General features: G+C 45.9%; 1 protein-coding gene across 1 annotated transcript in view; it reads left to right on the top strand.

The window, feature by feature from the left end:
* Positions 1 to 13,956, top strand: part of igsf9a (immunoglobulin superfamily, member 9a) — a gene marked incomplete at its 3' end in the record, with an annotated part of 37,898 nt that overhangs the window by 11,119 nt on the left and 12,823 nt on the right. Inside the window, exons 4-9 of the mRNA XM_048259333.1 lie at positions 7,564 to 7,710; positions 9,558 to 9,706; positions 9,864 to 9,981; positions 11,246 to 11,387; positions 12,025 to 12,170; positions 13,393 to 13,535. Of these exons, the coding sequence (XP_048115290.1) occupies positions 7,564 to 7,710; positions 9,558 to 9,706; positions 9,864 to 9,981; positions 11,246 to 11,387; positions 12,025 to 12,170; positions 13,393 to 13,535 (845 nt within the window). The remainder of the gene's footprint in view (positions 1 to 7,563; positions 7,711 to 9,557; positions 9,707 to 9,863; positions 9,982 to 11,245; positions 11,388 to 12,024; positions 12,171 to 13,392; positions 13,536 to 13,956) is intronic.

The following is a 13,956-nucleotide window of genomic DNA, read 5'->3' as shown; positions in this document are numbered from 1 at the left end:
CCACAAGATAGCTATAGTTCATGCCACAAGATAGCTATAGTTCATGCACCAGTACTTTGCTTGTTAAGAGACTTTGCACTTTGCCCACCATTTAAATTTGGGCCTAATGAGTTTCCTTCCTTCCCCTTCCTCTCTCTCTTTCTCTATCCCTCCCTTCTCTCTCTCTCTCTCTCTCTCTATCCCTCCCTTCTCTCTCTCTCTCTCTCTCTCTCTCTATCTCTCTCTCTCTCTCTTTAACACTGATTCCTAAAGAAAAGGTGCGCTGCAGCACTGGATCAAACAAACAGTTTTTCTCCCCCCTCCCCCCTCTCTCTCACTCTCTCTCTCTCTCTCTCTCTCTCTCTCTCTCAGTCCCCTTTCCTCCTTTCTCTCTATCACAGACTCTTGTTCCTCTGATTCTTAAAGAGACTGCGCTGATCACTAGGATCCTAAAGAGACTGCGCTGATCACTAGGATCCTAAAGAGACTGTGCTGATCACTAGGACTTTAACTGGCTCAATGATACCAAATTCCTGCTGTAAGAGAGCTCTTGGTTGAGATCATTCATCTGATTTGATCACTCATCAGGGCTGGATGATGGCTAATGGAGAACTCCATTATTCTCAGCTAAAGACACTGGGAGGTGGGACTGGGAGTCTGCTTTGCCTGTTTTAGAAGTTGCTGTTTCAGGAGACAGTTCAGATGTAGTGGTACCCCCTTAATGCTAGAGGAGATCAAGTTCAAATCTAGGGGTACCCTAGATTTCCCTCCTGACTCAAGACAAACAGCACCTACCTAAACATCTTAACCCCTGTCCTGTCCAAACTGCCTCGGCCACACACACTGGAACTTGTAAACTCTAGTGTGAGCTGAGGTGTATGTGTGTGTGTGCATGGGGGGTTGTGTGCTGTGTGTGTGTGTGTGTGTGTGTGTGTGCATGGGGAGTTGCGTGCGTGTGTGTGTGTGTGTGTGTGTGCATGGGGGGTTGTGTGTGGCTGTGTGTGTGTGTGTTAAGGGGGCTTTGTGTGTGGTGGGGGTGTAGGTTGGGTAGGTCTGCTTCTTTCTCCATTGTGTGCTGAGGGACAGAAGTACAATGGCTGTCTGTGGGGAGACGGATCTAGGGCTGGGTTTAGGAATACCTCTCTTCAATGCTGCTGTCCTTTAAGACACACACACACACACACACACACACACACACACACACACACACACACACACAGACACAGACAGACACACACACACACACACTCTCTCTCTCTCTCTTTCACTCTCAGTCACCCATACACACACCACACACACACACACACACTCTCTCCCCCTCTCTCTCTCTGTCTCTCACACACACACACATTCACATGCTCTCTCTCTCTCTCTCTCTCTTTTTTCGCTCACACACACACACACATGTGCAGGCACGCACACACACACACCCACACACGCACACCCTCATCAGGACACTGCGACAGGGAGAAGGCCTGTCTGGTTTGAAAATGTTCCCGTGATGGGGGAAGGTCAGAGTGTAGTGAGGACAGATGCCAGAGCACACCGTTGCAGAGGCTTAGAGTGTGACTGCGACTCTAGACCGTGAGTGTCAGGGAGGCAAATTAGACTCTCACACTTTATCACTTTATAATGCTCTTAAAGATATGTGTGCTCTCTCTGAGAGTAGGTCCACTGACCTGACTTTTCATAGGTAGAATGCTATCTCTGTCATTGTTACATGAGGGCCTGGAACGTTTTTTTGGTGCAGCGGGTAGGATTCTGTCATCACTTTTCAACACTCTGGATATTACCTTATTAACCCAGCATGTTTTTATTAAGCATACAGGGCAGTCAGATAGACTGCTGTGGAACTCAGGGTTGGTGTATTACAATGTGATGTTATGTATGGAATTTACACAAAAAAAAATATCTCAAACTCTGGATGCAAAGGGCTTTTTTGTGCATGTATGAAGCCAACTCATGAATAGCCTACTCATGTTGTCTATTTCCGTCACTGAGAGAGTTCAAATGAGAGAGAGATAGAGAGAGAGAGTGTGTGAGAGAGAGAGAGAGTTCAAATGTCTGTTGGGCCAGTATATTCAAATGTCTGTTAGGACAGCATTGGATAAATACAAGGTCTCTCATAATGGAGCTTTTAAAAGCCAAGCTTCAGAGACCATGTCACCTGGCAAGGCAGCCAGGAGAGACACGTCATGTCCACAAACATAGAGTAGTGATAGGAACAGAGGGAGAGAGAGAGAGAGAGAGGGGGGGGGGGAGGAAGAGAGACAGAGATGGAGAGAGAGAGAGAGAGAGCTGGATTCAGTTGTGGTCAGTTCCATATCATTCCTCTGAGTCAACGCAGCACAGAGCCCTCTGTGTGAGCCTGCGGCGGTTTGGCTGAGCCTGCTCACGGCGATAAGGCTTAATGAGGGCTTTAGCGTTAGCCGCGCAGCTACGGATCTGATTAGTGGAGACCAGGAGTGAAGTGGCCTCCCTGCTGGGCTACGCTGCACTCTGGGCTGTTAGTGTAAGGGAGTTTGCTCTGTCCCCTGAAGGCTGCAATATGCCCTTTTAAAAGCTTCCTTAATTCCCGACATTTTGAACGTTAATGAAGTCGATGGATATTATCTTTTTGATGCTGGCCCTTCTGGTTCTAAAATAAAAACGACACTGTGTTTAAAGTGCTTTCCCACGCCGGTGATGTCACTGAGGACTCGCTCGAGCATTCCTTCCTATAGATGAGAAAGAAAACAAAGGCAGAGGAAGACAATGGAGGAAGGAAAACAATCCCTTTTGAAAGAGACTGACCAGAGCAAGCAGCTCCTGTGACAAAGAGATCTATATTCACGCCAGCGTGGACGGACACAAAGCCTAGCAGGCATATAATCTGCCTTCACTGCCCGGTTCTCATCGTCATCAGGTGTGTTAGGGAGGTGTGTGTGTGTGTGTGTGTGTGTGTGTGTGTGTGCTGTGTGTGTGCGTTGTGTGATGGTGTGAATTTCATCTCCTCGGGCCGTGCTCACACTTCAGTGTCAGCTGTAACACACTGGAGTCTCCCTCACACATTCAGTAAATAAGAGTTCCACTCCACACCTGTCTTTACCTGTCTCGATCCCTCACTACTTGTCTCTACCTGTCTCTACTCTACCTGTCTCTACCTGTCTCTGTCTCTACTCTACCTCTCTCTACCTGTCTTTACCTGTCTCAAATCCTCACTACCTGTCTCAAATCCTCACTACTTGACTTTAACTGTCTTTACCTGTCTCAGATCCTCACTACTTGTCTCTACCTGTCTTTACCTGTCTCGATCCCTCTCTACCTGTCTCTGTCTCTACTCTACCTGTCTCTACCTGTCTTTACCTGTCTCAAATCCTCACTACCTGTCTCTACCTGTCTCTACCTGTCTCAAATCCTCACTACTTGACTTTAACTGTCTTTATCTGTCTCAAATCCTCGCTACTTGTCTCTACCTGTCTTTACCTGTCTCAAATCCTCACTACTTGTCTCTACCTGTCTTTACCTGTCTCAAATCCTCACTACTTGTCTTTAACTGTCTTTAGCCTGTCCACCTGTCTCTTCCTGTTTCTACTTGTCTCGATCTCTCTCCACCTGTGTCTACCTGTCTTAACTGTGTCTACCTGTCTACCTGTCTCTATCATTTCCACCTGTGTCTACCTGTCTACCTGTCTCTATCATTTCCACCTTGTGTCTACCTGTCTTAAAGGGACACCAGGCAACGTTTTCGTGTTAATTACTCATCTTCATAAGTCGGTATATGGTTAAATGACTGCCTTTACCTGTCTCTATCATTTCCACCTTGGGATTTCTACCTGTGATTACCTGTGTGTATCTGTGTCTTATCACTCTATACCTGTGTCTACCTGTTCTTAGTGGTCGACCCTTGCTCGTCTCTCCAACGCTGTCTACCTGTCTCGCTCCATCTCTCATTACATCTACCTGCCTCCTACCTCTGTTCTACCTGTATATCTGTGTCTCTGCCTCGTTTCCTTCTCCCTCCCCTCTCCTCTCCTCTCCTCCTCTCCTCCTCTCCTCTCCTCCATCTCCCCACTCCATCTCAGAACCACCTGACTGTGATCATTCAAATTTCAAACCATTACAGCACCCTGAAGCACAACAGACTACATTCAGTAGCTCTGAAACTCTATACCCAACGAGGCCCTTTACACACACACACACACTCACACACACACTCACGCACACACACACACACGCCTTTGCCACACTCACAGACATATTTCCACATCCAACCACTCCCATCATGCAGACAGCAGAGTTTGAATCTAGTTTGAATTTTCAGCTCCTGTTGATAATTAAACTGGAGTGGAGTAAAGTGAAGGGTAAATGGACTCTGCCATTTAAATCCCTTGCCTTCTGTGTCAGCAACGAAGAACCACCACTGTGTGTGTGTGTGTGTGTGTGTGTGTGTGTGTGTGTGTGTGCTTGCTCTGCGTGCTCAAGTGTATGCATGGTTGCCACATACAGTACATATGTGCTTGAGAATGATTCACCTGGTTGAACTCTCACATGCTAGTCAGAGGGAGAGGTGGGTGTGGCGATCCAGTCAGAATGCCCCATCCATCTGACTTGTCCACTTCATTTGAATGACTGACTGGCTGGACAATGATTTGCCAGTGTGACTCCGCCATATTGCAATGTCTCTAGGTGTTTATCACCTGAGAATTAGTTAGGTCTATCCCACTGTTCAATACATATTTGATAGTCTTCAATATCATATAATTGATGAAAAGTACACTTCATAAAATTAAGAAAAGCGTGAGTATTTATTGGACTCTGGATATTAAAATTGCATTTTTGTTAAACGTCAGATAAACCTTATTCATTCCATGTTTCCATGACACGTACAGAAAAGCATTGGTGTCAGTGCATCTCCCTAAAGACTGTGAAAGATTGTGATTGTCAGAGCCGTGCAGTGACCTATATAATATAGCTATAACAACTCTTCTATAGGGCCACTACTATAATAGGCCTTTTTGCCTCTAAATGGAATGGAAGTCTTATAGGCTACTTCCACCTCCTTTTTCGAAGAATCCATCAGATTTCCAGATCTGATGGATTCTTCAACATAACTGATGTAAACATGCTATTACTGTGAATGGGGTATCACTTTCCACTCACACAGCCTGCTGATGTGGACTGTGCATGAAAGACTACAGGATAGTGTAAGATGCCCCCCATCTCTTCTCTTCTCTTCACTACATTTAAAATCCATCCTGTTGCCACAGCAACTACATTCAAATCCAAACCACTGGTGTTGGGTGCCATGGTAACAACAATGTGCAGTCTCGAGTTTCTGATGCTGAAACGAGCACGTCATCAGACAAACCGCAGCTGCTTTCGGTGTGTGTGTGTGTGTGTGTGTGTGTGTGTGTGTGTGTGTGTGTGTGTGTGTGTGTGTGTGTGTGTCGAGAGAGAGAGAGAGAGAGAGAGAGAGAGAGAGAGAGAGAGAGAGAGAGAACTAAATGTTTGGAGAACTTTGATATGCTGGGTGTGTGACTGAATGAATGCCTTTGTGTGACAGAGAAAAAAGGCTTTGTGTGTTTGCGCAGCTTTTGAAATGTGTGTGTGTGACTCAGAGATTAAAGGATGGGAGAGGCAGCAACTCACCTGTTATCACTGCCTGCCCTCTGTCAGAGTGTTGTCCCTCCCATCCTCTAGGGACCACACACACACACACACACACACACACACACACACACACACACACAGCAGCTCTGCAGCTGCAGGCCAACACGCACACACACAAACGCGCCCACTTTTTAATGCTTTTATTTGGACCTTAACACTGGGGAAGATTCACAGATCCAAACATTGAAGGAAGTATGTTACACACCTAGGCAGGTCTGATCAAACACAGAATGCATTGTGCTATTTCATGCTGAACTGCATGATTATGGGTAAACATGGCAGCGTCGCTCCCAGATGGATAAACTACCTATTACTGCAGAAATGGAGCAGTACTTTGCACGTTTTTTTGCAATTGGCTTGCTTAGTCCATAGTCCACACAGTTGCAGACACACACACACACACACACACACACACACACACACACACACACACAGTCAGACAGTCTCTGAGGCACTCATTTCACTGCAGCAGAGAGGGGAAGAGAGGAGAGTGAATGCCTGAATGGGAAAAGAGGAGTAAAAATAGAGGAATACGAGAGTGAGAGTTGTGTGAGCGAGATAGAGAGGGATTTGTGTGTGTGTGAGAGAGAAGGAGAGAGAGGGATTTGTGTGTGTGTGAGAGAGAGAGAAAGAGAGAGAGAGAGAGAGAGAGAGAGAACAAGAGAGCAGAGGGTGGATATAAAGAGAAGGAGGAGGGGAGTCAATGAGCTCAACCACCCTAGGGGTCAGTCACCTGGCAACAGGAGGATCAAGTTACTGAGTCAAAGAACTCAAGTGTCCTTGTGTGTTTCCTGGTGTGTGTGTGTGTGTACTATATATATTTGTGTGTTCCTTGTGTGTATTTGTGCTTGTGTCTGTGTGGTAGTATGAATGTATTTGTGTGTGTGTGTGTGTGTGTGTGTGTGTGTGTGTGTGTGTGTGTGTGTGTGTGTGTGTGTGTGTGTGTGTGTGTGTGTGTGTGTGTGTGTGTGCATACCTATGGCAGTGTATCAGCACAGGTGCATGTGGCATCTAACAGTGCCATTTCTCTGAAATTCAAATCAACTCCTTGCCAACAGTACCCTGTAAAATCCAGAGTTCTTGCAAAAGCACAATTTAAATTGTCTCTGTAAGACACTCTGCCAATGAGTAATGATGCACGTTACTTTTGCCACTTGTATCGCGGGAAGCCAATCACATCGGTGTATCTGATATAGGCGGGCCAAAGGCTAGCTAAACAGATGACAGTATTGTTAGTAGTGTTATTCAATTGCGTCGAAGTCCGGAATCAGTCAGTAAACATTGGTCGTATAGTCTTATCCAATTGCGTGCTGTGAGATTTTCAAATGCACGCTTGGTGCCGCCCCTTGAGTTGAGCCATTACATTATTCGTGGCCAGACCTAGCCTAGAAATCTAGACGCGCCCCTAGCGGCAGCAAATTACATTTGCTGCCAGGGCTAGTCTAGCAACTCTCCGTTGGCTTGTGAGCTCCAGGAATCGACACTTAATCAGGCCTTTGAAATCGTGTATAGAGTCGTTTGGTGGGCTTAACATAATGATTGATGGCAGAGTTGCAACGGTTTGGCTTGAATTCCCTGCTACTTGAAAACAAATATCCTATTAAGGCCCCATTATGCAGAGGGAATTTGAAAGACAACTGATTATCCCGGCCTCGGACTGAGCACTGCGAACGGTGAGTGCCCAGACCCTACATTTTAATGTGGGTCTGGCTCGCCAGGCTAGGCCAGACCCTTAATCTTTCTAGATCTCAAGGCTATGCCAACAGCAACCTACACTTTCTTCCTCTTTTACCCTCTGCCCCCTGGTCTCACTCAACTCTATCACCTTTCTGAAAGTTTAAATCCCCTTCTGACTGACTGTCTCTTTAAAGTCCTGCTCTTGCAAGTCTGCTCCATGCCCTGACCCCCCTCTCCCCTCTCCCCTCTGCCCAGGTCGAGTGTCCCTGCTGGGGGACAGCGCTCTGAGCGTTGAGACACTGCGCCTGGAGGACCAGGGCCGGTACGAGTGTCGCATCCTTCCTCTGGAGCAGACCAACGAGGAGACACGCAACGGCAGCTGGACGCTCCTCTCTGTCTATGGTAAGACATCTATGGAGTCAAGAGCGCGCGTGTGTGTGTGTGTGTGTGTGTGCGCGTGCGTGCGTGCGTGCGTCCGTGTGCGCGTGCGCGCGCGTGTGTGTGCGTGTGTAGTTGTGTAGGTGTGTTTGAGTATATAGTAAGTAAGTCAACATTTGAAGTGTCTTGAATCAGGTCTAAAGGTTGACCAGGAGTAATTGTGAGTTACTTCTGTGTCTGTGATATCTTTGAGTGTCATATCTCTTATCACACACACACACACACACACACACACACACACACACAAACACACACACCCTATAAAGACACACAACCCAGCAACAGCTCACGTGGGATCAATCAATAATACCTTCACTCTTCAACATAGGGCTGGGCGATATGGACCAAAACTGATATCCCGATATTTTGGGGCTGATTGGCGATATACGATATCGATACGATATTGATATTTCAAACAGAAAGAGCTGGCGCTTCATATATTCACTCAACACAACAATTATGACAACACAGCCAGTTTTAATTATATTCATTTCAGACTGCTCTAACAGAGCTGTGCAAAAAAGTGTAAACAATAACATAGGCCTACAATAGGCATAGGCTAGGCTACAGTTGCTCTGATAAAGCTGTGCAAATAACAAAAGACCAAAAGTTGACCCTGACTGACAACGCAGGCCTACATTGTACTGCACAATGCAATAGGGCTATTTTGGGCATCAACAATATTGAAAAACCTGCAGTTTTGTCACACAATGCAGTTTTTTACCTGTAAGGGATTGATAGGGCCTAGATGACAGGCAAATGTAGACTATGATGGCCTAGAGATGTTGCTATCAACAACAAAAATAGTAAACAATTAGGCTACTTAAACAACGTAACTGTGTCACTCATCAAGAGTGTGATAGACGCTACCGTCGTTTTGTATGCGTGCATTTTTGCATGTTCCGGTTCGTAAGAAAAATCCCTATGCACGATTGAATGGGGATTCAGGCATCATAAAAAATGATGCCCTAACTGCTCGTGAGTCGCGTGCATATCCTCTTAATAAAATCAGCGTGTAGGTTGTCTCCCTGAGGACTAGATCTGCTACTGTATATCGCTAAACGCAAGCATTCATCAGTGTATTTAAATTAGCTAGGCTATACCAAAAATGACATTTTACCGTGAGTCGAAGAGCTGTAAACAGTGTTGTAACTTAAATCTGCGTGTACAAAACCGCTTGGAGCTCATGTGGAATTTTGATTTCACAACGAGAATTCTCGGTCTAGCCGTTGATGTGCCGACGGAATAGGCATCAGCACCAACCTCTGATCATGGTAAACAAAATCTGACTCAGTGTCCGTCATGTTTGAAAGTTTGTAGTGCTGCAAGGGAGAACGTGCACACGCAAGGGGCGCAGTTGAGCAGAGCTGCGGCTATCTGAATGGTCTGAACACAGAAGAGCAAGTGGCTTTGATAAAATGGCCCATTATTTGACATAATACCTGAGACATGAGTCCTGAACATCTCAGTGAGACATGAGCCCTGAGACAAGAACCCTGAACATCTCACCGAGACATAAGCCCTGAGACATGGGCCCTGAACATCTCACCGAGACATGAGCCCTGGACACAGCTGACAATGTTCAGTGGGATTCAAATTGCAGTCAGTTAACTGCGGCACCACCAAAAAGCAATGACCACACCAACAAATGGACACGTGACGTATCGTATGCTCAGTCTGAGGTATCTGGGTGTGCAAGCTGTCCAGGAGGGAATGCTCCTGACTGGACGGAGGTGTGTGGTTGGAACTCGGTGGGTTTCTTGTGGCTGATGTGTTTATTGTTGTTGTTTATGTTTACCTGTGCTCTCTAGCGGCCCCTATCTTCACGGAAACTCCACCACCTGTTGTGGAGGCCCTGTTGGGGAAGCCGCTCACGCTCAGGTGTGTCGTCCGTGGCAACCCGACCCCGAGAGTCACATGGGCTAAAAATGGCGTCCTTCTCAAGCAGAACAAGACTGAGGTGAGAGGGAAATGGAGTCTCAGGACAGAGTCACTCTCATGTTTACAGACTTAAAAAAATACAAGATGGATGGTTGTTAAGCACAGGTAACATCATTTTGGTTGTCCTTCCTTCTCACTCTCTCTCCTCTCTTACACACACACACACACACACACAGGTGCGCAATGGGACCGTGTCGTTCCGGTCAGTGACCAGAGAGGCAGCTGGTGAGTACAGATGCGACGCCTTCAACTCCGAGGGCAACGTGAGTCATGTGACACGGCTGAGTGTCAAAGGTCAGTGTCTGGTCAGAGAACTGTTGTGTTGTGTGTGTGTCTGTGTTGCATGTTTATAATTGTGTGTGTGTGTCTGTGTGTGTGTGTGTGTCTGTTTGATAATATTTATGGGTATCTAATATGTTTTTTTCATGTCTGCACGTGTGTGTGTGTGTGTGTGTGTGTGTGTGTGTGTGTGTGTGTGTGTGTGTGTGTGTAAGAGAGGAGAGAGAGAGAGAAGGAAGTGGGTCTGTTTAGACTTTAAATAGTTTCCAATGCTTTGCTCAGCGGTATATCATGTTAATGTGTGTTTTGAGCTGTTAGCACCGCGGGTCAGATATGTGGGTGCTGGTGTTTACACTGTTCACATTGTTGTTAGCGTTAGCAATATCCCCGGGCCGTGCAGCACCGCTGTAGCCATGGCAACTCAGGTTACCATAGCGCTCAGCGAAGCAGCCCCAGCACAGTTTAGTGCCCAGGGCATGGGTTGTGTACATAAAAAAAGCTCAACAACAGCTCCATTACCGTAATTGATTTTATATACCTCAAGTGGAATTGTAGATTGCTGTTTGTCATTCTAGGTTTAAGTGAATATTCCCCTCTAGTGGTCATTAAGTGTAACTGCCATATCACAGTGCACTACGTAACGTATGACCCTTTACTAAGAGGGTAACAGAACTTCCCTAGTTTTCTATGAAATGTTTTAATAGTGATGATGATGATACGTCAATACAATCAATAGCAAATACAGCCAGTTTTAATATAAATAATAATATTTTCTTTTCTTTTTTCTCTTGCACTTTTTTTTTATCTTGTTCCCCAAAACGTTGCAACAGTAGTGTGTGTGATGAGTGTAACTGATATCTACAATCATCAGTGTTAACTGGATCTGTGCTGATTGATTTCGCTCTGTGGGCTCTATTTTTACTAATTCTGGCATATTTACATGGTGTTGTTTGCACAATGTTCATTAATATGCATGGTCCCTATCAAATAAACCAATAAATAAATAAAAAATAAATTTAAATGCCAGGCTTTTAAGTGAAAAGACTGAAGTCTAAAGCTGACTGAATGACTAAAATCAAATCTAATGTAATACCATGAGCAAGATCATAAGCACAAGCATTGGTGGGGCAGCTAAAAGCTGCCACATGCCATGTGATGGCTTTAGGTCATGCCCAAGGACTTGCATGTTGCAGGTTGGGCAGCATTTAAATGAAGGCCCTGCGTCTTCAGCTTGTGTGTGATTGTAAGTAACCCTTTTATCTCTGCCCCCCCCCCCCAGGTCCCCCTGTTATCCGCATCCCTCCTAAGGACCTGGTCCTCAACATCTCCCAGGGGGCCGCGCTGCTGTGCAAGGCAGAGGCTGACCCCCCCAACATGACCTACGTGTGGCAGAAGGAGGGGGAGAACATCTACCACATCCAGTGAGGGCTCAACACACACACACACACACACACACACACACACACACTCTCTCTCTCTCTCTCTCTTTCTGTCTCTGGAGCATTCTTTGATCTTTATTAACACAAGCCAAGAGGGAACGTTCCTGTTTGACCTGAAGTTTATAGTAGTTTAAAGTTTAAAGTAGCGGTACCTGTCTATTTGACCTTCACCTGAACAGCCTTCCTGAGTTTAAACTAGCAGTACCTGTACCCTTAGTCAGAAAGTCAACCATATTTAGTCTTTGATGTTTCATGTGATTAAAAAACAACCAGTGTGGAGAGCAATCCCAGACACATCTTCAGATCTTGCAGTTAATTGAAGTGAGGTGAGCATACTGTTGACTCAACAACTTAATTTAATTTCAGAACTGACAAATGATCTACTGTGGATTGTACCAAGCCTTCCGTGCTGTTCTCTGAATATCATCTGTGAGGTGCTGAGATTAGTGGGTGGATAGGTTTTGACGTGTTGTGAAGAGAGCTGCCACATGATGGCACTCTTATTCCAAAACTGTCTCTTGTGTCTCCTCTTCTTGTCCATATAGAGAGAACCTGAGTCTGTCTGAGTCTAAAATAGAACACCAAATGATGCTGACAGTTCTGCATTGTGTTCCTACAGGTCTCTGAAGTCCCGTGTGAAGGTACTGGTCGACGGAACGTTGCAGATCAGTCGCCTCACTCCAGAGGATTCTGGGAACTACACCTGCACGCCCACCAACGGGCTGCTCACTCCGCCCTCTGCCTCGGCTTCCCTGACTGTCAGACGTGAGTTTACCCATCGTCCACCCATCGTCCACTTCTAAGCGTATCCACCCCAGGATGAAGGCGCAGGGGCAGAAAAGAAGCTTGTAGGGGTAGATGGGGAAGGTGGGGGGGCAAGTAATCATTTGCACAAGTAATCATTTGCCCTCTCATGTCAGTCTACAAACATGTTTGGTCATCTTGTGTAACCATGTAAATTAGGAAAGGATCATGATCATGAACAACAGGCAACGAGACAAAGATCAGTCCCCCCCACACACACACACACACACACACAAACACACGTGTGCACACACACACACACACATGCACGCACGCATGCACGCACAAACTCTCTCTCTCTCACACACACACACACACACACACACACACACACAGACCCTCTCTCTCTCTCACACACACACACACACACACATACACACACACACACCCTCTGGCTGTAGTGTGTCCTCACCCTGTGCTGCTGGGCTCTTACTAAATCATTCACTTATTTACAGGGGGAGCCCAGCAGCCATTAATGAACATTAAGGCTAAAACAAGTAATCAATTAATTGACTAGTTGTAGACTATTAGGACTATGGCAACTATCTTGGTAATCATTAATTAGTTTGTATCATTTTTGTAAGGAAAGCACCACTACATTTATATCCTTAAACTTCCATAATATATTCTGCTTTCTCTACTCCTCTATGCCACTAAGCATCGTGGGTGTGTGCACTAAACACGCCATTTGAGGACACATCCTTGAGATTTAGAAAACAATCATTGACATTTTCCTCACCATTCTCAGGCCTTTTATACATTAAAGAATTACTCTACTCAATTAATCGAGGAAATAATTGAAAGATTAATTGACCATGATAATGGTAATAATTGCAGGTTGCAGGCCTAATGAACATTGTCAACAAGCCTGTGAACAAGGCAGAGTGTTGATAGGTATTGACTGATCCAGTGGTCATTACAACAGGGGAAGGCCGGAGATGGGCTGTAGGGTTGCATTGATTGATGAATTGGTGGTGGGCATGGCATTGATTGGCAGTGGGCTGGCATTCGTTTGCAGTGGGGTGGCATTGATCCTGTAATCACTAGTACTTCTCTACACAGGGAAGGTAGTGTGTGTGTGTGTGTGTGTGTGTGTGTGTGTGTGTGTGTGTGTGTGTGAGCGGTGCTGCTGGTGAGTGAGTGAATGCTGCTGTTAATGTTTTGCTGCTGATTTCTTGTCCAGATCCTGCCCAGGTGCTCAACATGCCCAGGGAGACGTACCTGCCCACAGGTATGGGTGGCGCCATACCCTGCCCCGTCCGAGCTGAACCGCCTCTGCTCCGCGTCGACTGGACCAAGGATGGAAAGCCTCTGGACTTGGATACAGTGGGTGTCTTAAAATCACCACTCATTCGATTATCTAATAATTACTACTTCTTGACACTGTGGCCACTTCCGTTTACAGGATAACGAGGGGAGAAAACAAACACATTGGACAACTGAAGTGAACTGCAGTGAATTAAAAACAACAGCGAACATGAGGCCATTTAGTCATGTCATTTCACTACGCGCAAGCTGTTCCTTTTTAAGGGCACTCACTCAGTCCAGCTGGCGTCACATTCAGACTGTAACTCTTCTGCTGGTCTATCTAGCTCATCAGGATAGTTCAGTACATTATCAATGAACAAATTCAACCACACGGTTTTGTCTCCACCGTCAAGAGGAAATGACGATGCTATCGATGTTGAGAATACACATCTACTGTAGTATGTTACTCTCATCGGTGGCATCATAGACTGTGTAGAAC

The sequence above is a fragment of the Alosa alosa genome, chromosome 12, assembly GCF_017589495.1.
Source record: "Alosa alosa isolate M-15738 ecotype Scorff River chromosome 12, AALO_Geno_1.1, whole genome shotgun sequence".
NCBI lineage: Eukaryota > Metazoa > Chordata > Actinopteri > Clupeiformes > Clupeidae > Alosa > Alosa alosa.
Note: the sequence above shows the minus strand (reverse complement) of the source record. Positions and strands in the feature narration are given on the sequence as shown.